General features: G+C 46.9%; 1 protein-coding gene across 1 annotated transcript in view; it reads right to left on the bottom strand.

The window, feature by feature from the left end:
* Positions 1–25886, bottom strand: part of LOC138357382 (zwei Ig domain protein zig-8-like) — a 158012-nt gene that overhangs the window by 16096 nt on the left and 116030 nt on the right. The window contains exons 3-6 of the mRNA XM_069314099.1: positions 16057–16238; positions 13849–14059; positions 8365–8492; positions 5781–5949 (exon numbers count right to left, since the gene is read on the bottom strand). Of these exons, the coding sequence (XP_069170200.1) occupies positions 5781–5949; positions 8365–8492; positions 13849–14059; positions 16057–16238 (690 nt within the window). The remainder of the gene's footprint in view (positions 1–5780; positions 5950–8364; positions 8493–13848; positions 14060–16056; positions 16239–25886) is intronic.

Below are 25886 nucleotides of genomic sequence, written 5' to 3'. Positions count from 1 at the left end.
TTTCAGCTTCCCGGGTTGATAAAACTCGCCAATATCCTGGAAATGCACTTTAATGCACTGCTAAGGTAGTTCCACCAACAAGTTGTTGAAGTGTACCCTTTCGAGCAACTCTCGTTTTCTAACTCTGTTTTCATGTACCCCGTATAGGAACAGTCTTTGGTCAAGTGTGGTTCCCGTGGCGCAGTGGTAAAGCACTCGCTCGGAGCGCTTTGGCCTGGGTTCGTATCCTGGCCGGGGGAGGATTGACCGGGTGTCGATCCTTAACTGTAGCCTCTGTTCACCCAGCAGTGAATGCGTACCTGGTTGTTAAACGATTTGGCGGGTCGTATTCCAGGGAAAATTAGGATTAGGGACCTGCCCGAAACGCTATGCGTGCCAGTGGCTTTACAAGAATGTTAGAACTCTCGTATATATAAATAAAAAATTGACAGACTGCTCCTTAACCTTCTATTGGTCCATTAAGCTGTTGTTACCTTTTGTGCACGGGAAATTCTTGTCTTATAATGCTTGAATAATTCCCCAATATCAAATGCACTCAACTTGTTAAACCCACATATTGGTAGTTGGGGAGGATGAGCCACGGCTCTTGGGTCCCGCCTCTCAGCTCTTTGTCCCCTGGTGAATAGGTTTCAGAGTCTATTGGGCTCTTTCATATCTACATTTAAAGATGTGTATGGAGTCTGCCTCCACCACTTCTATCCTTAGCGTGTTCCAATTGTTCGCTACTCGGGAACTGAACAAAATTCTTTCCAAAGTTTTTGTGTCACATTTGGATATTTATTTTCCATCTGTGTCTTCATGTGCGTGTACTACCCGTGTTAAATACTCTGTCCTGTCTATTCCCCTGTGTATTTAGTATGTCTAAATCATATCTCTCCTGTTTCTTCTATCTTCCAGTGACACCCGCAGCCGTTCCATGTAGCTCACACCTCTCAGCTCTGGGACTAGTCTGGTGACACACCTCTGAACATTCTCCAGCTTAGTTTTGTGTTTATCAAGATGTGAACTCCACGCCGGTGCCGCATATTCTATACTTGCCCTGACATAAGATCGTGCACAAGATTTTGAACGACTCTTTGTTCATATTACTAAGGAGAGGCTCATATATTAGCCACCCTTTCGTATGCAGCCGTCCAACTATGACAGACAAGCTGTTCAAAGTTGGAGGCCAGATGTCTGAGGCTAGCCTCACCCAAATTGGCAGAGGGAATGGTCTGGGGTACGGGATGATCATAGGCTGGTCAGGGTGGCCAGAATTCAAAAGGGAACAGCATGCCAGGGTCATATTCGAACCCCCCACGAAGAGTTCAAGAACTCTTCAAGATAGAAGCAACACAACCCCACAACAACCACAACTCTTGTTATATAGTTGTAATGGCTTGGGGCTTTCCCCCCTGATAATTCCCTTCCCATTCAGGAAGCTATGAGGAGAGAGATCCGTGAATCCTTCCTCCTCATTCTTCCTCCTTTCCTCCTCATTCTTTCTCCCTTCCTCCTCATTCTTCCCCCCTTCCTCCTCATTCTTCCTCCCTTCCTCCTTCCCATATTCTCTCCCTCTCACACACCTTTCTCTCCCTACTGAGAAAATTCTGGGGTATATTTCCATCATGTTTCCTCACTGCCATGACAGATCCATAACTCCTTGCTTACATTCCTGATGGGTTTTTGCTCCTCTCTCTTACGACTTTGACAGATCTTTCTTCTCACCTCAAAACTTTGAGTTTTTCCCCTCTCTCAATATCCCCGAGGACTATTTTCCTCTGTTACTTGCTCACTTTTCCTGATATTACACGTCCAGGACGCTCTTTCATAACACGATCGCTCCAAGTTCCCCAATTTTTATGACGGGTTCTTCGTGTGTGTGTGTACTCACCTAGTTGTGTCTGCAGGATCGAGCATTGACTCTTGGATCGTGTGTGTGTGTGTGTGTGTGTGTGTGTGTGTGTGTGTGTGTGTGTGTGTGTGTGTGTGTGTGTGGGTGTGTGTGTGTGTGTGTGTGTATGTGTGTGTGTGTGTGTGTGTGTGTGTGTGTGCGTGTGTGTGTGTGTGTGTGTGTGTACTTACCTAATTGTGCTTGCGGGGGTTGAGCTCTGGTTCTTTGGTCTCGCCTCTCAACTGTCAATCAACTAATGTACAGGTTCCTGAGCTTACTGAGCTCTATCATATCTACACTTATAGCTGTGTATGGAGTCAGCCTCCACCACATCACTTCCTAATGCATTCCATTTGTCTACTACTCTGACACTGAAAAAATTCTTTCTAACGTCTCTATGGCTCTTTTGGGCACTCAATTTCCATCTGTGTCCCATAGTGAGTGTGCCCCTTGTGGTAGATAGTCTGTCTTTATCTACTCCTATCAATTCCTCTGAGAATCTTGTATGTGGTGATCATGCCCCCTTACTCTTCTGTCTTCCAGGGACGTGAGGTTTAGCTCCCATTGCCTTTCCTAGTAGCTCATACCTCACAGTTCTGGGACTATATACCTCTGTGATTCAATACCTCTGAATCTTCTCTAACCTTGTCTTGTGTTTAACTAGGTATGGACTCCAGGCTGGAGCTGAATACTCCAGGATTGGTCTGCCATAAGTGGTATACAAGGTCCTGAACGATTCCTTACAAAAGTTTCTAAAGGCAGTTCTTATGTTGGCCGTGGTTGTTGGCTGTGGTTGTGTGGTGGTTGTGGTTGTGTGGTGGCTGTGGTTGTGTGGTGGCTGTGGTTGTGTGGTGGCTGTGTACGTCCTAGTGATGGCTGTGGTTGCCTAGTGTGTACAGAGGGCAGTACACACTACGTGAGTGCACACACACACACACACACACACACACACACACACACACACACACACACACACACACACACATACACACACACACACACATACACACACACACACAAAAAGTAGTAAACAGTTGATTGACAGTTGAGAGGAGGGCCGAAAGAGCAAAGCTCAACCCCCGCAAACACAACTAGGTGAACACACACACACACACACACACACACACACACACACACACACACACACACACACACACACACACACACACACACACAGCAGCAAATAGCAGCATCATCAGCAGGAAATAGTTCCGCTGTTATATCTGCAGGAAATAGCATGACTGTCAACTCTGGCGAGACCTGACCAGCCGCTGGAACACATTGCTGGAAATTCTTATTCCAGAAGTCAGGTGTGGATGGTGTGGAAGACCCCACATGACCAGGAGTCAGGTGTGGATAAGTGTGGTTGACCCCACATGACCAGGAATCAGGTGTGGATAAGTGTGGTTGACCCCACATGACCAGGAATCAGGTGTGGATAAGTGTGGTTGACTCCACATGACCAGGAATCAGGTGTGGATGGTGTGGAAGACCCCACATGACCAGGAATCAGATGTGAGAGCACAAGCTAGAATGGGTGTATTAGACCAAAGATGGTTAGGTTAGATTTTCTTAGCACCATAAATACAAAACTGTTTTCGGTTTATCCAAATTCATTAGTGCCCATTTCTACTTTCTAATTGTCCATTACGTCAATACTTGTATGGTGTTCAACATAGTTACTCCACGTACTGTCTAAACAGGAGGATGGGGTGATGTGTAAAGGTCGGCTGAAGATCCCCATCGTCATAACATCTTCACTACAAAAGCTCTCCGTAACATCACTACAATATCACTCCCGTTTCCTTCAGACCCAAAATACAAGGGTTACATATTACACATAATTTTCATCAGAGTAGCACCAGCCTCCTCACTATTATTTCTGACTCTCCAATACTGCTAAAGCTTCCCCATAATCAGAATTTCATGGGTTATGAGGTCGTCTCATGGGCTTCTATACCGCCCTGCGTCTCTCAAGAATTTGAAGTTTCTGTAATCGAATTTTCGTTTTTATTTGAAGAAGACACCGGAAGATGATCGTTTTCAGAGATGATTTCGCCACAAAAGCTTATATTGTAGTGACTGTAGTGAGTCAGAAGTCAAGACAATATTCCAAGAGGAATGACCAAAGATCTGAAGCCCCATGAGGCCTGGAAACTTCCTCGGGTCAAGTGACAATGGAAAGGTTCTGCCTAGTCTGAAATTAGGGGCTTTAAAAGTGTGTTTAAGGTCTCTTCCGCTCTTTCATTCAATATAAATATATTTCATTCACTTTTGGCACTAGGGGCCTCGAACACCCGACCTCTGCCATCGGAGGCAGACGCTCTATGAACTACGCTACTGAGCTAGCCTTAAAAGGGAAAGTTACCAAGGTACCTAACTGCTACTCAACGGAACATGATAATATGTGTATCAACAAGAGCACTTGTCTGCACCCAAGGTTCCTCGAGCAATCTTGCAGGATAAGCTGAGGGGTTGCAACACTGAAGCTCCTTTACTGTGTCCAGCGAGCAAGCTCTATTTCCAGGTTGATGGGGTGGCCAGAGGCCCCGTTGGGTGCCGTGTTCGTCCAGGCATTAATGTCTCACGTTGAGTCGTCCACCTTCAGATGGCTGGCCTGAGCCTCAGTATATACTCGACGACATATTCATGTGTGTTGACGACGAGATTACATTAGAGAGGCTTCGAGGGCCGGCTTCAAGAAGTCTGAGACTTGAGAGTCACTGTCGAGAAAGGTGTGGAAGGCAGGACGCCATTCCTCGATGTTGACGTGGATGGTAAATCTGGTAGACTTGTCACAGTGTACCGTAAACCAACTGATGCAGGTAAATATACGAACGGTAAGAGTGACTGTATTGACAAGGGTATACGAGAAGCGTCATTATTGCACATGTTGAACGTTCAATACTTATACTCTTCTTGGCAGCTCTTGCAACGTGAACTCCAACGTAGCCGCCAAGTTATTGTGACTAACAATTACTACAATACACAATTCGAGGGAATCGTTAGCATCAAAATCATTCACCTAACTCGCCACTTGACTGGGTATAACCGGCCGTCAGGGGAGGATAATCGCCCCCAGGGGAACACATTGTAGTGTGTTATAAAAATACATCTACTCACGCTTATAAGAGGGATACAAGGGTGATACGCGATATAATTGACAGGAATTGTGAACAAAATCGCTGTTATTCTCTTTTTTCCTTTTCCTTTTATTTTCTTTTTCACAAACTCCACGGAAATCACACGACATATGTCACACTTCCTTCCATGAATATAACCTTGGGGTCTTTTGAATTGCTAATATATGTTTCACCACTTAACTCAGACCTACCTAGACGAGCCAATGTCTATGTAGGTCTACAGATGTCTGCCCCCGTATCCTGAAAACGTTATGTGAGGCTAGCCCCAAGCCTCTGGCCTCCACATTTAGAACGACAGACAGACATTCTCTCTTTAAGTATGTACTAAGGAGCAAGAAGGTGGTGTCTGTGTGTGGTTTTCTGTGTCCCATCAGTTTATCCATCTATACATCTATCCATCCAACTATCCATATGTCCATTAATCCATCCATCTATCTATTCATCCATCACGCAAGTTACGAATAATTGTTTTATGCGACTACGGGCAAGTTACGAATAACTGTTTTATGCGACTACGGGCAAGTTACGAATAACTGTTTTATGTGACTACGGGCAAGTTACGAATAACTGTTTTATGCGACTACGGGCAAGTTATGAAAAACAGGAAATTCCTGTTAATTTTCCCGGACATCAGTGAATTATGGTACATCAAGGTGAGAACAGACACACACACACACACACACACAGGTCATCACCTACTGTTAGGTCCCTCACCTACTGTTAGCTGGCCACCTACTGTTAATACCCACAAGGGAAGCACGTACTGTTGATAACGTGGACAGTGATGGCGTGCGTGGGGGCGGTGGCGGGAGAACAGGCGTACCGACCAGAGTCGAGAGCGGCGGCGTGCTGGATCAGCAACCGTGATACAGTATCCTGTCCATTCTCTGTCGTCACACTCACCTCTCCGCGTCCGGAGTCGTAGCTCAACAGCTGCGGGGGGAGAGTGGTGATGGTGGAGAGTTAGCTGGTGCGGGAGAGTGGCGGTGGAGAGTCTCCACCACTTTTCTCTCTCTGGGGGAAAACATATCATTGCGACACTCGACCGATTTCACCTATTTTGGATTCGAACTGCGATCATAAGAGGAGCACTTCTGAGCAAGAAGCCTTGCGCGGCCCCATTAGCGAGATGAGGCTCCCACAAGACTTGCCACTCAGGGCTGCTGGCTCTGCCAATATGCAGCATCTTCATAATTACTCACTGGATAAAAAAATAGATTACAGGCACTATTTCCGTTCCCTTTAGGGAGATTTCTGCGGTTGCTACGACTGCTAATCACTGGAGAGTGATTAGTGATTGCTAATCACTAATCACGCACAGATCAGCACATCAACACCAGGCTAAGCTGGCGAGCATCAGGACAGCTTTCAGCATCTTAAACAGGTATGCGTTCAAGGCTTCCTTGAACGCATTCTGGGCCTCCTGGAACGCATACTGGCCATACTCTAGCCCCTTGAACGCATATTGGGCTCCCCTTAAACCCATACTGACCCTTATTGAACGTATTCTAGGCCCCATTGAACGCATACTGGCCCCCATTAAGCGCATACTGGCCCCCTTGAACGCATACCGGCCCCATTGAACGTACACTGCCCCCCACCCTTGAACGCATACTGGCTACCATTGAACTCATACCCTTAGCTATGATAATTAGTAATAATTACCTTCCCTTTAGCTATAAAATTTTCTCGATTCAAGTTTTTCATTGAACACAACACTTTCAGATTTATATCCTCACGTTAAGCTTCATTTTATAGAAATCAGCTAAACTTTAACTATTGTTAATTTGTTTGAATTGCCAGCGACGAAACGGATTAAAAAAATACCTCGAAAATACTGAAGCTATGCCAATCAAGTTTCTTTTTTAGGTATTAAGCCCTAAGACATAATCAGATTATTACAGTCTTCGGAAAATATATACAAAGTAATTTTTCACGGAAGTAATATTATAAATTATAATATTTCACGTTACATTGTAAGCACATTTTTTGTTCTATGAATTCTTCCTACAATGAGCAGCGTAAAAGGCACTAATAATGAAGTTAATAATAATAACAATGATTTTAAAACTTCCAAAGATTTATAAAAATTTTACAGTTTTGTAATATTTCCATATATATTTAGAGAAACAATATTTTTCCCAATATTCTAAATTTCAAGGAAAATTTGGGTAGAAGTAATAGTAAGAAGGAACATTTACGTAGAGAGATTCAAATCACCACAACATTAAAAGTAAGCCATTTGACGCAGAAATCATATAAACATTAAGAAAATGTGTATATTGTTGGGAATTTCAATTTGAGTGAAATAGAGTTGAATATATATGTAGTGCAAATAGAAAAGAATAGTGCCATAATGGAGGATAGAGAGTAGTGCCATAGCAGCGATAGGATAGAGAATAGAGAAGAGTGTTGTTGTGGGGGGTAGAGAGCAGTTACTGAGTTAAATTGGAAATATTACAATTAATCTTTAGAACAGAAGTTATAAAGAAGAATCCTCAAAGCAGAGGCTACATAGCCATCATAGGTCTAATACTCGCTCTATGAGGCCTAATATAGTACTTATATGTGCTATACTAGGATTAGGAATATTTAAGATTGATTTTAGCTGTATTTTTCCTAACTTTATAAAGTGCATAGTACCAAATTCTATCTAATTGTCCAATACAACTATGACCAATGGTCCATAGTTGCAAAAAGTTCTATCTAAACAGGTGGGAGGGCTGTTGTGTTGTACATAAGTAGAAACCTTGACCTCTTGTCACTACTTCTAATATACAAGTAGAAACCTTGACTTCTCACTATCTCTAATATACAAGTAGAAACCTTGACTTCTCACTATCTCTAATATACAAGTAGAAACCTTGACTTCTCACTATCTCTAATATACAAGTAGAAACCTTGACTTCTCACTATGTCTAATATAGAAATAGAAACCTTGACCTCTTGTCACTACCTCTAATATACAAGTAGAAACCTTGCCCTCAACTCACTACCCCTAATATACAAGTAGAAACATTAACCTCTTCTCACTACCCCTAATACACAAGTAGAAACCTTGTCCTATACTCACTACCTCCAATATACAAGTAGAAACCTTGCCCTCTACTCACTACCTCCAATATACAAGTAGAAACCTTCCCTCTACTCACTACCTCCAATATACAAGTAGAAACCTTCCCTCTGCTCACTACCTCCAATATACAAGTAGAAACCTTCCCACTACTCACTACCTCCAATATACAAGTAGAAACCTTCCCTCTACTCACTACCTCCAATATACAGGTAGAAACCTTCCCTCTACTCACTACCTCCAATATACAGGTAGAAACCTTGCCCTCTACTCACCACGTCGTCATGGTACCAGAATATGTAAGGTGGGGGCTCTGGGCTGTGCTTGACCAAGCAGGTGAGGTTGATGGCAGAGCCAGCGTTGATGTACAGCTCTGGCCCCCCAAGCACTACCGTCTGGGGCTCTGTGCAGAGAAGCTTAGCTAAGGGGGCTTCGAAATGGGGGTAATGGGTAATTGAGAATGTCTAATGGGGAGACCATTTGGTAGTTGTTTGATGGTTAACTGGTGATGATAATTTGTTATCCCAGTCTGGTGATGGTAGGTCTTTATTGTCAGCTGGTGATTGTTGGTCTGTGACTGTGGACTGATTACTGCTCTGGTAATTGTAGTCTAGGGAGTGTAGCTCTGGTGAGTGTAGCTCTGGGAGTGTACTCTGTGTGTAGCTCTAGTGTGTGTAGCTCTAGTGTGTGTAGCTCTAGTGTGTGTAGCTCTAGGTGTGTGCTCTAGGGGTACTCTAGTGTGTGTAGCTCTAGTGTGTGTAGCTCTGGTGAGTGTACTCTGTGTGTGTAGCTCTAGTGTGTGTAGCTTAGGTGTGTAGCTCTAGTGTGTGTAGCTCTAGTGTGTGTCTCTAGTGTGTGTAGCTCTAGTGTGTGTAGCTCTAATGTGGTAGCTTATGGTGTAGCTCTGGTGAGTGTAGCTCTAGTGTGTGTAGCTCTAGTGTGTGTAGCTCTGTGATGTAGCTCTAGTGTGTGTGCCTTGTGTGAGCTCTGGTGGTGAGCTCTAGTGTGTGTAGCTCTAGTGTGTGTAGCTCTAGTGTGTACTCTAGTGTGTAGCTCTAGTGTGTGAGCTTAGTGTGTGTAGCTCTAGTGTGTGTAGCCTGTAGCTCTAGGTGTGTGTAGCTCTAGTGTGTGTAGCTCTGGTGAGTGTAGCTCTAGTGTGTGTATGCTCTAGTGTGTGTAGCTCGAGGTGAGTGTAGCTCTAGTTGTGATGTAGCTCTAGTGTGTGTAGCTCTAGTGTGAGTGTAGAGCTCAAGTGTGTGTAGCTCTAGTGTGTGTTAGCTCTAGTGTAGTGTAGCTCTAGTGGTGTGTAGATCTAGTGTGTGTAGCTCTAGTGTGTGGTAGCTCTGGTGAGTGTAGCTCTAGTGTGTGTAGCTCTAGTGTTGTGTAGGCTTCTAGGTGTAGTGTAGCTGCTAGTGTGTGTAGCTCTGGTGGTGTAGCTCTAGTGTGTGTAGCTCTAGTGTGTGTAGCTCTAGTGTGTGTCAGCTCTAGTGAGGTGTAGCTCTATGGTGAGTGTGAGCGCTAGTGTGTGTAGCTCTAAGGTGATGTGTAGCTCTATGTGTGTGTAGCTCTAGTGTGTGTAGCGCTAGTGTGTGTAAGCTCTAGTGTGTGTAGCTCTAGTGGGTGTAGCTTCTGGTGAGTGTAGCTCTAGTGTGTGTAGCTCTAAGTGTGTGTAGCTTAGTGTGTGTAGCTCTAGTGTGTTGGTAGCTCTAGTGGGTGTAGCTCTAGGTGGAGTGTAGCTCTAGTGGGTGTGAGCTCTAGTGTGTGTAGCTCTAGGTGTAGTGTAGCTCTAGTGTGTGTAGCTCTAGTGTGTGTAGCTCTAGTGTGTGTAGCTCTAGTGGGTGTAGCTCTGTGTGTGTAGCTCTAGTGTGTGTAGCTCTAGTGTGTGTAGCTCTAGTGTGTGTAGCTCTAGTGTGAGTGTAGCTCTAGTGTGTGTAGCTCTAGTGTGTGTAGCTCTAGTGTGTGTAGCTCTAGTGTGTGTAGCTCTAGGTGAGTGTAGCTCTAGTGTGTGTAGCTCTAGTGTGTGTAGCTCTGGTGAGTGTAGCTCTAGTGTGTGTAGCTCTAGTGTGTGTAGCTCTAGGTGTAGTGTAGCTCTAGTGTGTGTAGCTCTAGTGTGTGTAGCTCTAGTGTGTGTAGCTCTAGTGTGTGTAGCTCTAGTGTGTGTAGCTCTAGTGTGTGTAGCTCTAGGTGAGTGTAGCTCTAGTGTGTGTAGCTCTAGTGTGTGTAGCTCTAGTGTGTGTAGCTCTAGTGTGTGTAGCTCTAGTGAGTGTAGCTCTAGTGTGTGTAGCTCTAGTGTGTGTAGCTCTAGTGTGTGTAGCTCTAGTGTGGTGTAGCTCTAGTGTGTGTAGCTCTAGTGTGTGTAGCTCTAGGTGAGTGTAGCTCTAGTGATGTGTAGCTCTAGTGTTGTAGCTCTAGTGTGTGTAGCTCTAGTGAGTGTAGCTCTAGTGTGTGTAGCTCTAGTGTAGTGTAGCTCTGGTGAGTGTAGCTCTAGTGTGTGTAGCTCTAGTGTGTGTAGCTCTAGGTGTGTAGCTCTAGTGTGTGTAGCTCTAGTGGTGTAGCTCTAGTGTGTAGTAGCTCTAGTAGTGTGTAGCTCTAGTGTGTGTAGCTCTAGTGGTGTAGCTCTAGTGTGTGTAGCTCTAGTGAGTGTAGCGCTAGTGGGTGTAGCTCTAGTGTGTGTAGCTCTAGTGGGTGTAGCTCTAGTGTGGTGTAGCTCTAGTGTGTGTAGCTCTAGTGGTGTAGCTTAGTTGTGTGTAGCTCTAGTGTGTGTAGCTCTAGTGGGTGTAGCTCTAGTGAGTGTAGCTCTGGTGAGTGTAGCTCTGGTGAGTGTAGCTCTGGTGAGTGTAGCTCTAGTAAGTGTAGCTCTGGTGAGTGTAGCTCTGGTGAGTGTAGCTCTAGTGTGAGTAGCTCTGGTGGTGTAGCTCTAGTGTGTGTAGCTCTAGTGTAGCTCTAGTGTGTGTAGCTCTAGTGTGTGTAGCTCTAGTGTGTGTAGCTCTAGTGGTGTAGCTCTAGTGGGTGTATCTCTGGTGAGTGTAGCTCTGGTGAGTGTAGCTCTGGTGAGTGTAGCTCTAGTGGGTGTAGCTCTGGTGAGTGTAAGCTCTAGTGGGTGTAGCTCTGGTGAGTGTAGCTCTGGGTGAGTGTAGCTCTGGTGAGGGTAGCTCTAGTGTGTGTAGCTCTAGTGTGTGTAGCTCTTGTGTAGCTCTAGTGTGTGTAGCTCTAGTGTGTGTAGCTCTAGTGTGTGTAGCTCTAGTGTGCTCTAGTGTGTGTAGCTCTAGTGTGTGTAGCTCTAGTGTGTGTAGCTCTAGTGGGGTGTAGCTCTCCTGGTGAGTGTAGCTCTAGTGTGTGTAGCTCTAGTGTGTGTAGCTCTAGTGTGTGTAGCTCTAGTGTGTGTAGCTCTAGTGTGTGTAGCTCTAGTGTGTGTAGCTCTGGTGAGTGTAGCTCTAGTGTGTGTAGCTCTAGTGTGTGTAGCTCTAGTGTAGCTCTAGTGTGTGTAACTCTAGTGGGTGTAGCTCTAGTGTGTGTAGCTCTAGTGTGTGTAGCTCTAGTGAGTGTAGCTCTAGTGTGTGTAGCTCTAGTGTGTGTAGCTCTAGTGAGTGTAGCTCTAGTGAGTGTAGCTCTGGTGAGTGTAGCTGTAGTGTGTGTAGCTCTAGTGTGTGTAGCTCTAGTGTGTGTAGCTCTAGTGTGTGTAGCTCTAGTGTGTGTAGCTCTGGTGAGTGTAGCTCTAGTGTGTGTAGCTCTAGTGTGTGTAGCTCTAGTGTAGCTCTAGTGTGTGTAACTCTAGTGGGTGTAGCTCTAGTGTGTGTAGCTCTAGTGTGTGTAGCTCTAGTGAGTGTAGCTCTAGTGTGTGTAGCTCTAGTGTGTGTAGCTCTAGTGAGTGTAGCTCTAGTGTGTGTAGCTCTAGTGTGTGTAGCTCTAGTGTGTGTGTAGCTCTAGTGGGTGTAGCTCTTGTGTAGCTCTAGTGTGTGTAGCTCTAGTGTGTGTAGCTCTAGTGGGTGTAGCTCTAGTGGGTGTATCTCTGGTGAGTGTAGCTCTGGTGAGTGTAGCTCTGGTGAGTGTAGCTCTAGTAAGTGTAGCTCTGGTGAGTGTAGCTCTGGTGAGTGTAGCTCTAGTGTGAGTAGCTCTGGTGGGTGTAGCTCTAGTGTGTGTAGCTCTAGTGTGTGTAGCTCTAGTGTGTGTAGCTCTAGTGTGTGTAGCTCTAGTGGGTGTAGCTCTAGTGGGTGTATCTCTGGTGAGTGTAGCTCTGGTGAGTGTAGCTCTGGTGAGTGTAGCTCTAGTGGGAGTAGCTCTGGTGAGTGTAGCTCTAGTGGGTGTAGCTCTGGTGAGTGTAGCTCTGGTGAGTGTAGCTCTGGTGAGTGTAGCTCTAGTGTGTGTAGCTCTAGTGTGTGTAGCTCTTGTGTAGCTCTAGTGTGTGTAGCTCTAGTGTGTGTAGCTCTAGTGTGTGTAGCTCTAGTGTAGCTCTAGTGTGTGTAGCTCTAGTGAGTGTAGCTCTAGTGTGTGTAGCTCTAGTGTGTGTAGCTCTAGTGTGAGTAGCTCTAGTGTGTGTAGCTCTAGTGAGTGTAGCTCTAGTGTGTGTAGCTCTAGTGTAGCTCTAGTGTGTGTAGCTCTAGTGTGTGTAGCTCTAGTGTGTGTAGCTCTAGTGTGTGTAGCTCTAGTGAGTGTAGCTCTAGTGTGTGTAGCTCTAGTGTGTGTAGCTCTAGTGTGTGTAGCTCTGGGGAGTGTAGCTCTGGTGAGTGTAGCTCCTCTGGTGAGTGTAGCTCTAGTGTGTGTAGCTCTAGGGAGTGTAGCTCTGGTGAGTGTAGCTCTCCCCCCCTCTCTCTCTCTCACTCTCTCTCTCTCTCTCTCTCTCTCTCTCTCTCTCTCTCTCTCTCTCTCTCTCTCTCTCTCTCTCTCTCTCTCTCTCTCTCTCTCTCTTCTCTCTCTCTCTCTCTCTCTCTCTCTCTCTCTCTCTCCCTCCCTCCCTCTCTCTCTCTCTCTCTCTCTCTCTCTCTCTCTCTCCTCTCTCTCTCTCTCTCTCCCTCCCTCCCTCTCTCTCTCTCTCTCTCTCTCTCTCTCTCTCTCTCTCTCTCTCTCTCTCTCTCTCTCTCTCTCCTCTCTCTCTCTCTCTCTCTCTCTCTATCTTAACCTGAGACATTCCATATTTTCTCCTTTAACTTTCAAGAAGTTAAGGAAGAAAAAGTTAAGTTCATTTATTATAGCTGGCACACCTTTCCTGACACTCGTTAACACAGAGGTGCACGCCCCGTGTGTGGCACTGGGGAGGTCACTACACCATAACCTGCACCACTACACTATACCCCATCACTTCCCCATCACTATACCCTATCACTATACCCCATCACTTCCCCATCACTATACCCCATCACTATACTCCATCACTATACCCCATCACTTCCCCATCACTATACCCCATCACTATACCCCATCATTACCCCAGCACCATCCCGGTGCTGGGATGGTGCTTCGCTACCATCCCGGCACCAAAATACTTGAAAACTACTCTATTGTTCTACACTATATTGTATGATGCCACACCATATGCCATTTCATCACATCACAACTTCATAATAGTACCATACTCTATACTAAATCATGCAGGCAATTCAGAATTATATTTCGAAATTATTATCAAAAATATATCATTTTTGACTACATTTCTACCACCATTTCTGTCCCAGTGTATACTCCACCTCACCCACACCACACAACACCCCACCACATTATACCACAACACACCACCACACAACACCCCACCACACCACACTCACCCACAACAGTGAGCCAAACAGTGTGTGTCATAGGCGGTGTGGTTGAGACCTGACACTCGTAAGGGCCACCGTCGCGGTGCTGGACGTAGTGGATCATCAAAAGCCAGTCCTGGGACCCAGCCTGGTGAACCGCCTTGAACCGCTCGTCACTCGTGTAGGTGAACCGTCCCACCGTCAACAGGTGAAGATCACGGGCTCTCATCCACGACACCTGGAGAGGACCAAGGTTGGTCAGAGGGTGGAGGCCAGAGGCTCGGGGCTAGCTGCACTAACATTTGCACGGTAATTGCTGTTGGGCATGTACCCAACAGGAATTATTGCTAAAATTTGGATAAGGGTTTTCCCTAAGGGCCTCACCTCCAGCCTCGAACACACACACACACACACACACATACACACACACACACATACACACACACACACACACACACACACACACACACACACACACACACACACACACACAGTTTCAAATGTAGATATGATAGAGCCCAGTAGGCTCAGGAATCTGTACACCAGTTGATTGACAGTTGAGAGACGGGACCAAAGAGCCAAAGCTCAACCCCCGCAAGCACAAATAGGTGAGTACACAAACACACACACACACACACACACACACACACACACACACACACACACACACACACACACACACACACACACACACAAACACACAATTGTCATCAGTTTGATACACAGGGGTACCATATACATATATTATATGTACAGGAATATATAAATATATATTAAAATTAATTTGGGTTGAGTTATATATTTATACAGCTGATAATTTCGTCAATCAACAAGCAATACATTGAACAAATTGAGGGTTGCAAACAGGTAATTGCATTCCTATCACGTTTGTTAAAAAAGTTTGGAACTAATGGTACAATAAGTTACGGTCAGTAATCACAACTATAGACCTCGCTTGACTCACTCATCACTCACCACCAGCACCATCAACAGAACACCACGACTCACCACGACTCATCAAGACCCACCTGTATCCACAATGGCCCACCACGGCATAACAAAACCCACCTTGATTTACCATGTCCCACGAAGACTCATCCACTAAAACTGACCATTTTTCTAATCAAAAAATATAAGACATCCCGAATACCAACGTGACCAGCGAAAATAGGCTTAGATTTGACAAATCCTGCAATCCTGCAATCCTGCAATCCTGCAATCCCTCGAACACCAGAACCCCGTTGAAGGCTTGACGTGGAAGCTGCCAGATGACGCGCATGATAATTTTTTAACATAATTTACGATAGCTGACTCGAATGATATTATTAATTATGCTATTGTCCCGTATATAATACTCTTAACGTCGAGGGAGGCCTAACGAGACATTCATGCATAACGAAGGACCAAAATGTGATATCGTTAAACATTCTAACTCGCTATACCAAGTCGTAGAGAAGGCTCAAATTGCGTATTTGTAAAAATTAAAATCGTAACGTCGAATTCGAAACCCTATTTACCAATAATGAATTTCCGCTATAGTTCACTAATTATGAAAATATGTAGACCCTTAATTATGTAGATTGTGAAATTATGTAGACTGCATGCGTAGCGTTTCGGGCAGGTTCTTAATCCTAATTTTCCCCGGAATACGACCCGCCAAATCGTTAAACAACCAGGTACCCATTCACTGCTGGGTGAACAGAGGCTACAGTTAAGGACTGGCGCCCAGTCAATCCTCCCCGGCCAGGATACGAACCCATTCCAAAGCGCTCGCAAAGCGCCTGGCGAGTGTTTTACCACAGTGCCACGGGGACTGCGAATCAAGGAATGTGGATATAATCTGTTTAATTGAGAAATTATATGCAGATCAAAGTTCACTGCGAGTTTAATTTATATGAGTGAGGTTTTCCTCAAGTTCCGTGAGCTACCACGACTAACAATGAAAAACCATGACTGACGACCTCTAATTATGACCCATCACGACTCACCGTAACCAGCTATATTCAGGCGATGAGTCACAATAACGTGGCTAAAGTATGTTGACCAGACCACACACTAGAAGGTGAAAGGACGACGGCGTTTCGGTCCGTCCTGGACCATTCTCAAGTCGATTGTGTGTCGACACAATCGACTTGAGAGTGGTCCAGGATGGACCGGAACGTCGTCGTCTCTTCACCTTCTAGTGTGTGGTCTGGTCAACCAGCTATATACCCACCACGACCCACCACGACCCACCGGCTTGCCGACGATGTAGAGGATGCGACAGTTGAGGACCGCCGTGGCGCCGACCTGGGCAGTAACGTTGCTGGAGTGATGACCGTCAATGTAAGGACCGCTGAGGGGGACGTAGCCCCAGGACCCCTCTGCTGCTGCCTCGTCCAGCGCCTCCAGAATCTCCGCCTCCGTCCCGCCGTCAACTGTCAGGGAGATAGACAGAGAAAGTGAGAGGTGGGGAGAGAGAGAGAAAGAGAAAGAGAGAGTATAAAAAAATAGAGAGAAATAGTATAAAAATTCGTAATTTTAAAATGAAAATAGGTGCATAAAGTCAGAATTCGGCTCAAACATCATGCTCAAAAGTCAAATTTCCGACATTTCAGATATTTTGAAAACTGCAGGAGGGGTTTGGGCAAAATATGACCCAGCGCCGTTTTCAGTAATTGGCATATTTTCGGTATAAAAAGTCGTAATTTGAAAATGAAAATAGGTGCACAGAGTCAGAATTCAGCTCAAAAATCACGTTCAGGAGTCAATTTTTCGACATTTCAGATATTTTGAAAATTGCAGGGGGATTCGTTCAAAATATGACCCATCTCCGTTTTTAGTAATTGGCATATTTTCGGTATAAAAAGTCGTAATTTGAAAATGAAAATAGGTGCAGAGAGTCAGAATTCGGCTCAAAAATCACGCTCAGGAGTCAAATTTTCGACATTTTAGATATTTTGAAAAGTGCAGTGTGGTTTGGGCAAAATATGACCTTCAAGACAAGCTACCAGCCCACCATAGTTCCACCAGCCCTCCATGCCTCCTAGCAGCCCACCATACCTCTTAGCAGCCCCTCCATGCCTCATACCAGCCCACCATGGCCCCCTACCATCCCCTCAATGCCCCCAAATAGCCCACAATGCCTCCTGCCAGCCCATAATGGCTTCAAACAGCCCACAATGGCTGATTCCAGCCCCTCAATGCCTCCTACCCGCCCACTATGCCCCCTACCAACCCAATATGGCTCCAACCACCCCCGCCATGCCTTCTACTAGCCCTCTATGGCTCCTACCAGCCCAGAATGGCACCTACCAGCCCACAATGCCTCCTAGCAGCCCCTACATGCCTCCTACAAGCCCTCCATGGTTCCTACTAGCCCACCATGCCTCCAACCAGCCCACTATGCCTCCTAGCAGCATCTCCATGACTCCAAATAGCCCACCATGCTTCCTACCAGGCAATAATGGCTCCTACCAGCCCACTATGCCAGCTACCTACCCAATATGGCTACAACCATCCCAGCAATGACTTCTACTAGCCCTCCATGGCTCTTACCAGCCCTTCCATGCCTCCTACCAGTTCACTATGCCTCCTACCAGCTTCTTTATGCCTCCTACGAGCTTCTTTATGCCTCCTACCAGCCCACTAGGCCCCGTACCAACACAATATGGCTCCAACCAGCCCCGAAATGCCTCCTAAAAGCCCAACATGGCTCCTTCCAGCCCACTATGCTTCCTACCAGTCCACTATGCCTCCTACCAGTCCTCCATGCCTCCTACCAGCCTATTATGGCTTCTACCAGCCGACCATGCCTCGTACAAGCCCACCATGCCTCCAACCAGCCCTCCATATCTCCTACCAGCCCACTAGGCCTCTACCAGCCTATCATGGCTCCTACCAGCTCATCATGGCTTCTGGTAGGAGGTGCCCAAACCCCCCCAACTGCAGGGGGTTTGGGAAAAATATGACCCATCACCGTTTTCAGTAATTGGCATATTTTCGGTATGAAAAGTCGAAATTTGAAATGAAAATAGGTGCAGAGAGTCAGAATTCGGCTCAAAAATCACACCCAGGGGTCAAATGTCCGACATTTCAGATATTTTGAAAACTGCATGGGGGTTTGGGCAAAATATGACCCATCGCCGTTTTCAGTATTTGGCATATTTTCGGTATAAAAAGTCGAAATTTGAAAATGAAAATAGGTGCAGAGAGTCAGAATTCGGCTCAAAAATCACACCCAGGGGTCAAATGTCCGACATTTCAGATATTTTGAAAACTGCATGGGGGTTTGGGCAAAATATGACCCATCGCCGTTTTCAGTATTTGGCATATTTTTGGTATAAAATTCGTAATTTGAAAACGAAAAAAGGTGCAGAGAGTCAGAATTTGGCTCAAAAATCACGCTCAGGAGTCAAATTTTCGACATTCCAGAAATTTAGAAAACTGCAGGGGGGTTTGGGCAAAATATGAACCATCGCCGTTTTCAGTAATTGGCATATTTTTGGTATAAAACTCGTAATTTGAAAATGAAAATAGGTGCAAAAAGTCAGAATTTGGCTCAAAAATCACGCTCTGGAGTCAAATGTCCGACATTTCAGATATTATTTTGAAAACTGTAGGGGGGTTTGGGCAAAATATGACCTTTCGCCGTATTCAGTAATTGGCATATTTTCTGTATAAAAAGTCGTAATTTGAAAATGAAAATAGGTGCCGAGAGTCAGAATTCGGCTCAGAAATCACGTTCAGGATTCAAATTTTCGACATTTTATATATTTTGAAAACTGCAGGGGGGTTTGGGCAACATATGACCAATCGCCGTTTTCAGTAATTGGCATATTTTCGGTATAAAAAGTCGTAATTTGAAAATGAAAATAGGTGCAGAGAGTCAGAATTCGGCTCATAAATCACGTCCAGCACTCAAATTTCCGACATTTTAGATATTTTGAAAACTGTAGGGGGTTTGGGCAAAATATGACCCATCGCCGTATTTAGTAATTGGCATATTTTCGGTATAAAAAGTAGTAATTTGAAAATGAAAATAGGTGCAGAGAGTCAGAATTCGGCTCAAAAATCACGCTCAGGAGTCAAAATTCCGACTTTTCAGATATTTTGAAAACTGCAGGGGGGTTTGGGCAAAATATGACCCATCGCCGTATTCAGTAATTGGCATATTTTCGGTATAAAAAGTCGTAATTTTAAAATGAAAATAGGTGCAAAGAGTCAGAATTTGGATCAAAAATCACGCTCAGGAGTCAAATGTCCGACATTTCAGATATTCTGAAAACTGCAGGGGGGTTTGGGCAAAATATGACCCATCGCCGTATTCAGTAATTGGCATATTTTCGGTATAAAAAGTCGTAATTTTAAAACGAAAATAGGTGCAGAGAGTCAGAATTAGGGTAAAAAATCACGCGCAGGAGTCAAATTTTCGACATTTCAGATATTTTGAAAACTGCAGTGTGGTTTGGGCAAAATATGACTCTCAAGACAAGCTACCAGCCCACCATGGCACCTACCAGCCCACCATGGCACCTACCAGCCCACCATGGCACCTACCAGCCCACCATGGCTCCTACCTTCCCCTCCATGCCCCCAAATAGCCCACTATGCCTCCTGCCAGCCCATAATGGCTCCTACCAGCTCCACCATGGCCCCTACCAGCCCACTATGCTTCTTACCAGCCCACTATAGTTCCACCAGCCCTCCATGCCTCCTAGCAGCCCACCATGGCTCCTACCATCCCCTCCATGCCTCCTACCAGCCCACCATGCCTCATACCAGCCCACAAGGCCCCGTACCAACCCACTATGTCTCCACCCAGCCCCGCAATGCCTCCTACCAGTCTACTATGACTGCTACCAGTCCTCCATGCCTCCTACTAGCCCACCATTGCTCTTACCAGCCCTCTCTCCCTCTTTCCAGCCCACAATGCCTCCTACCAGCCCACCATGGCACCTACCAGCCCAGCATGCCTCCAACCAGCAAACCATGCCTCCTAGCAGCCTCTCCATGACTCCAAATAGCCCACCATGCTTCCTACCAGCCAATAATGGCTCCTACCAGCCCACCGTGCCTCTTACCAGACCCTCAATGCCTCCTACCAGTCCACCATGCCTCCTAGCAGCCTCTCCATACCTCCTACTAGCCCACCAAGCTTCCTAGCAGCCTCTCCATGCCTCCAAAAAGCCCACCATGCCCCCTACTAGCCCACCATGCCTTCTACCAGCCCCTCCATGCCTCCAAATAGCCCACCATGCCTCCTATCAGCCTATTATGGCTTCTACCAGCCGACCATGCATCCTATCAGCCCCTTAATGCCTCCTACCAGCCCATAATGGCTCCTACCAGCCCACTATGGCTCCTAAAATCCCCCTCCATGCCTCCTACCATCCCACAATGACTCCTACCAGGCCACCAAGTCTCCTATCAGCCCACCATGGCACCTACTAGCCCACAATGCATCTTAACAGCCCTTCCATGCCTCCTACCAGTCCAACATTACTTCTAACAGTCCTCAATGCCTCCTACCATCCCACCATGGCTCCTTCCAGCCCCTCCATGCGTCCTACCAGCCCTTCCATGCCTCCTACCAGCCCACCATGCCTCCTACCAGCCCACTATGCCTCCTACCAGCCCTCCATTACTCCAACCAGCCCACAATGCCTCCAACCAGCCCACCATGGCTCCTACCAGCAAACCATGGCTCCTGGTAGGAGGTGCCCAAACACCCAACTGTAGGGGGGTTTGGGCAAAATATGACCCATCGCCCTTTTCAGTAATTGGCATAATTTCGGTATAAAAATTCGTAATTTGAAAATGAAAATAGATGCAGAGAGTCAGAATTCGGCTCATAAATCACGTCCAGCACTCAAATTTCCGACATTTTAGATATTTTGAAAACTGCAGGGGGGGTTTGGGCAAAATATGACCCATCGCTGTATTTTGTAATTGGCATATTTTCGGTATAAAAAGTAGTAATTTGAAAATTAAAATAGGTGCAGAGAGTCAGAATTCGGCTCAAAAATCACGCTCAGGAGTCAAATTTCCGACATTTTAGATATTTTGAAAACTGCAGGGGGGTTTGGGCAAAATATGACCCATCGCCGTTTTCAGTAATTGGTATATTTTCGGTATAAAAAGTCGTAAATTGAAAATGAAAATAGATGCAGAGAGTCAGAATTCGGCTCATAAATCACGTCCAGCACTCAAATTTCCGACATTTTAGATATTTTGAAAACTGCAGGGGGGGTTTGGGCAAAATATGACCCATCGCTGTATTTTGTAATTGGCATATTTTCGGTATAAAAAGTAGTAATTTGAAAATTAAAATAGGTGCAGAGAGTCAGAATTCGGCTCAAAAATCACGCTCAGGAGTCAAATTTCTGACATTTCAGATATTTTGAAAACTGCAGGGGGGTTTGGGCAAAATATGACCCATCGCCGTATTCAGTAATTGGCATATTTTCGGTATAAAATTCGTAATTTGAAAATTAAAATAGATGCAGAGAGTCAGAATTCGGCTCAAAAATCACGCACAGGAGTCAAATTTCCGACATTTCAGATATTTTGAAAACTGTAGGTGGGTTTGGGCAAAATATGACCCATCGCCGTATTCAGTAATTGGCATATTTTCGGTATAAAATTCGTAATTTGAAAATGAAAATAGGTGCAGAGAGTCAGAATTCGGCTAAAAAATCACGCTCTGGAGTCGAATTTCCGACATTTCAGATATTTTGAAAACTGCAGGGGGGTTTGGGCAAAATATGACTCTCAAGACAAGCAAACTGCCCACCATGGCACCTACCAGCCCACCATGGCTCCTACCATCCCCTCCATGCCCCCAAACAGCCCACTATGCCTCCTGCCAGCCCATAATGGCTCCTACCAGCCCCATCATGGCTATTACCAGCCCACTATGCTTCCTACCAGCCTACTATAGTTCCATCAGCCCTCCATGCCTCCTAGCAGCCCACCATGGCTCCTACCATCCCCTCCATGCCTCCTACCAGCCCACCATGCGAAAATCGCGCCATTTTGGGTCACTAGCGGCGAGATTCGCACGATTTTTGGCCGGTAGCGGCGAAAATCGCGATTTTTGCCCGCAAGCTGCGAAAATCGCATGGATTTTGGCCGCTAGCGGTGAAAATCACGCGGTTTTTGGCCGGTAGCGGCGAAAAGCGCGCTGTTTTTGCCCGCAAGCTGCAAAAATCGCATAGTTTCTGGCCGGTAGAGGCAAAAAATTGCGCTATTTTTGGCCACTAGCAACAAAATTCGCAGGATTTTTGGCCGCTAGCGGCGAAAATCGCGCTATTTTTTGCTGGTAGCGGCGAAAATCGCGATTTTTGCCCGCCAGCTGCGAAAATCGCACGGTTTTTGGCCGCTAGCGGCGAAAATCGCGCTATTTTTGGCCGGTAGCGGCGAAAATCGCGATTTTTGCCCGCCATCTGCGAAAATCGCCCGATTTTTGGTCGCTAGCGGCGAAAATAGCCCCTTTTTGGCCGCTAGCGGCGAAAATCGGTCGATTTTTGGCAGGTAGCGGCGAAATTCGCGCTATTTTTGGCCGGTAGCCTCGAAAATCGCGATTTTTGCCCGCCAGCTGCGAATATCGCATGGTTTTTGGCCGCTAGCGGCGAAAATCGCGCGGAATTTGGCCGCTAGCGGCCAAAAAGGGGCTATTTTCGCCGCTAGCGGCCAAAAATGGGGCGATTTTCGCAGATGGCGGGCAAAAATCGCGATTTTCGCCGCTACCGGCCAAAAATCGCGCGGATTTTGGCCGGTAGCGGCGAAAATCGCGCTATTTTTGCCTGCCAGCTGCAAAAATCGCATAGTTTCAGGCCGCTAGCGCCGAAAATCGCGCGATTTTTGGCCGCTAGCGGCGAAATTCGCACGGTTTTTGGCCGCTAGCGGCGAAAATCGCGCTATTTTTGTCCGGTAGCGGCGAAAATCGCGATTTTTGCCCGCAAACTGCGAAAATCGCATGGTTTTTGGGCGCTAGCGGCGAAAATCGCGCTTTTTGGCCGGTAGCAGCGAAAATCGCGCTATTTTTGCCCGCAAGGTGCAAAAATCGCATAGTTTCTGGCCGCTAGAGGCGAAAATCGCGCGATTTTGGGTCACTAGCGGCGAAATTCGCACGAATTTTGGCCGCTAGCGGCGAAATTTTCACGATTTTTGGCCGCTAGCGGCGAAAATCGCCCCATTTTTGGCCGCTAGCGGCGAAAATAGCCCGTTTTTTGGCCGCTAGCGGCAAAAATCGGTCGATTTTTGGCAGGTAGCGGCGAAATTCGCGCGATTTTTGCCCGCCAGCTGCAAAAATCGCATGGTTTCTGGCCGCTAGCGTCGAAAATAGCGCGGTTTTTGGCCGTTAGCGGCAAAAATCGCCCGATTTTTGGCCGGTAGCGGCGAAAATCGCGATTTTTGCCCGCCAGCTGCGAAAATCGCATAGTTTTTGGGCGCTAGCGGCGAAAATCGCGCGGTTTTTGGCAGGTAGCGGCGAAATTCGCGCGATTTTTACCCACCAGCTGAAAAAATCGCATAGTTTCTGGCCGCTAGCGGCAAAAATCGCGCGATTTTTCGCCGCTTGCGGCGAAATTCGCACGGTTTTTGGCCGCTAGCGGTGAAAATCGCGCTATTTTTGGCCGGTAGCGGCGAAAATCGCGATTTTTGCCCGCCAGCTGCGAAAATCGCACAGTTTTTGGCCGCTAGCGGCGAAAGTCGCGCTATTTTTGGCCAGTAGCGGCGAAAATCGCGATTTTTGCCCGCCAGCTGCGAATATCGCATGGTTTTTGGCCGCTAGCGGCGAAAATCGCGCGGATTTTGGCCGGTAGCGGCGAAAATCGCGCTATTTTTGCCCGCAAGGTGCAAAAATCGCATAGTTTCTGGCTGCTTGAGGCGAAAATCGCGCCATTTTGGGTCACTAGCGGCGAAATTCGCACGATTTTTGGCCGGTAGCCGCGAAAATCGCGATTTTTGCCCGCAAGCTGCGAAAATCGCATGGATTTTGGCCGCTAACGGTGAAAATCACGCGGTTTTTGGCCGGTAGCGGCGAAAAGCGCGCTGTTTTTGCCCCCAAGCTGCAAAAATCGCATAGTTTCTGGCCGGTAGAGGCAAAAATTGCGCTATTTTTGGCCACTAGCAACAAAATTCGCAGGATTTTTGGCCGCTAGCGGCGAAAATCGCGCTATTTATTGCTGGTAGCGGCGAAAATCGCGATTTTTGCCCGCCAGCTGCGAAAATCGCACGGTTTTTGGCCGCTAGCGGCGAAAATCGCGCTTTTTTTGGCCGGTAGCGGCGAAAATCGCGATTTTTGCCCGCCATCTGCGAAAATCGCCCCATTTTTGGCCGCTAGCGGCGAAAATAGCCCCTTTTTGGCCACTAGCGGCGAAAATCGGTCGATTTTTGGCAGGTAGCGGCGAAATTCGCGGTATTTTTGGCCGGTAGCCTCGAAAATCGCAATTTTTGCCCGCCAGCTGCGAATATCGCATGGTTTTTGGCCGCTAGCGGCGAAAATCGCGCGGAATTTGGCCGCTAGCGGCCAAAAAGGGGCTATTTTCGCCGCTAGCGGCCAAAAATGGGGCGATTTTCGCAGATGGCGGGCAAAAATCGCGATTTTCGCCGCTACCGGCCAAAAATCGCGCGGATTTTGGCCGGTAGCGGCGAAAATCGCGCTATTTTTGCCTGCCAGCTGCAAAAATCGCATAGTTTCAGGCCGCTAGCGGCGAAAATCGCGCGATTTTTGGCCGCTAGCGGCGAAATTCGCACGGTTTTTGGCCGCTAGCGGCGAAAATCGCGCTATTTTTGTCCGGTTAGGGGCGAAAATCGCGATTTTTGCCCGCCAGCTGCGAAAATCGCATGGTTTTTGGGCGCTAGCGGCGAAAATCGAGCTTTTTGGCCGGTAGCAGCGAAAATCGCGCTATTTTTGCCCGCAAGGTGCAAAAATCGCATAGTTTCTGGCCGCTAGAGGCGAAAATCGCGCCATTTTGGGTCACTGGCGGCGAAATTCGCACGATTTTTGTCCGGTAGCCGCGAAAATCGCGATTTTTGCCCGCAAGCTGCGAAAATCGCATGGATTTTGGCCGCTAACGGTGAAAATCACGCGGTTTTTGGCCGGTAGCGGCGAAAAGCGCGCTGTTTTTGCCCGCAAGCTGCAAAAATCGCATAGTTTCTGGCCGCTAGAGGCGAAAATCACGCGAATTTTGGCCACTAGCGGCGAAATTCGCAGGATTTTTTGGCCGCCAGCTGCGAAAATCGCACGGTTTTTAGCCGCTAGCGGCGAAAATCGCGCGGTTTTTGGCCGGTAGTGGCGAAAATCGCGCTATTTTTGCCTGCCAGCTGCAAAAATCGCATAATTTCAGGCCGCTAGCGGCGAAAATCGCGCGATTTTTGGCCGCTTGCGGCGAAATTCGCACGAATTTTGGCCGCTAGCGGCGAAATTTGCACGATTTTTGGCCGCTAGCGGCGAAAATCGCTCCATTTTTGGCCGCTAGCGGCAAAAATAGCCCTTTTTTTGGCCGCTAGCGGCGAAAAGCGGTCGATTTTTGGCAGGTATCGGCAAAAAACGCGCTATTTTTGGCCGGTAGCGGCAAAAATCGCGATTTTTGCCCGCCAGCTGCGAATATCGCATGGTTTTTGGCCGCTAGCGGCGAAAATCGCGCGGGTTTTGGCCTGTAGCGGCGAAAATCGCGCTATTTTTGCCTGCCAGTTGCAAAAATCGCACAGTTTCAGGCCGCTAGCGGCGAAAATCGCGCAATTTTTGGCCGCTAGCGGCGAAATTCGCACGGTTTTTGGCCGCTAGCGGCGAAAATCGCGCTATTTTTGTCCGGTAGCGGCGAAAATCGCGATTTTTGCCCGCAAACTGCGAAAATCGCATGGTTTTTGGGCGCTAGCGGCGAAAATCGCGCTTTTTGGCCGGTAGCAGCGAAAATCGCGCTATTTTTGCCCGCAAGCTGCAAAAATCGCATAGTTTCTGGCCGCTAGAGGCGAAAATCGCGCGATTTTGGGTAACTAGCGGCGAAATTCGCACGATTTTTGGCCGGTAGCGGCGAAAATCGCTATTTTTGCCCGCAAGCTCCGAAAATCGCATGGAT

Source organism: Procambarus clarkii, chromosome 78, assembly GCF_040958095.1.
Source record: "Procambarus clarkii isolate CNS0578487 chromosome 78, FALCON_Pclarkii_2.0, whole genome shotgun sequence".
In the NCBI taxonomy this organism is placed as follows: Eukaryota; Metazoa; Arthropoda; class Malacostraca; order Decapoda; family Cambaridae; genus Procambarus; species Procambarus clarkii.
This window is presented reverse-complemented; position numbering and strand designations above follow the sequence as displayed.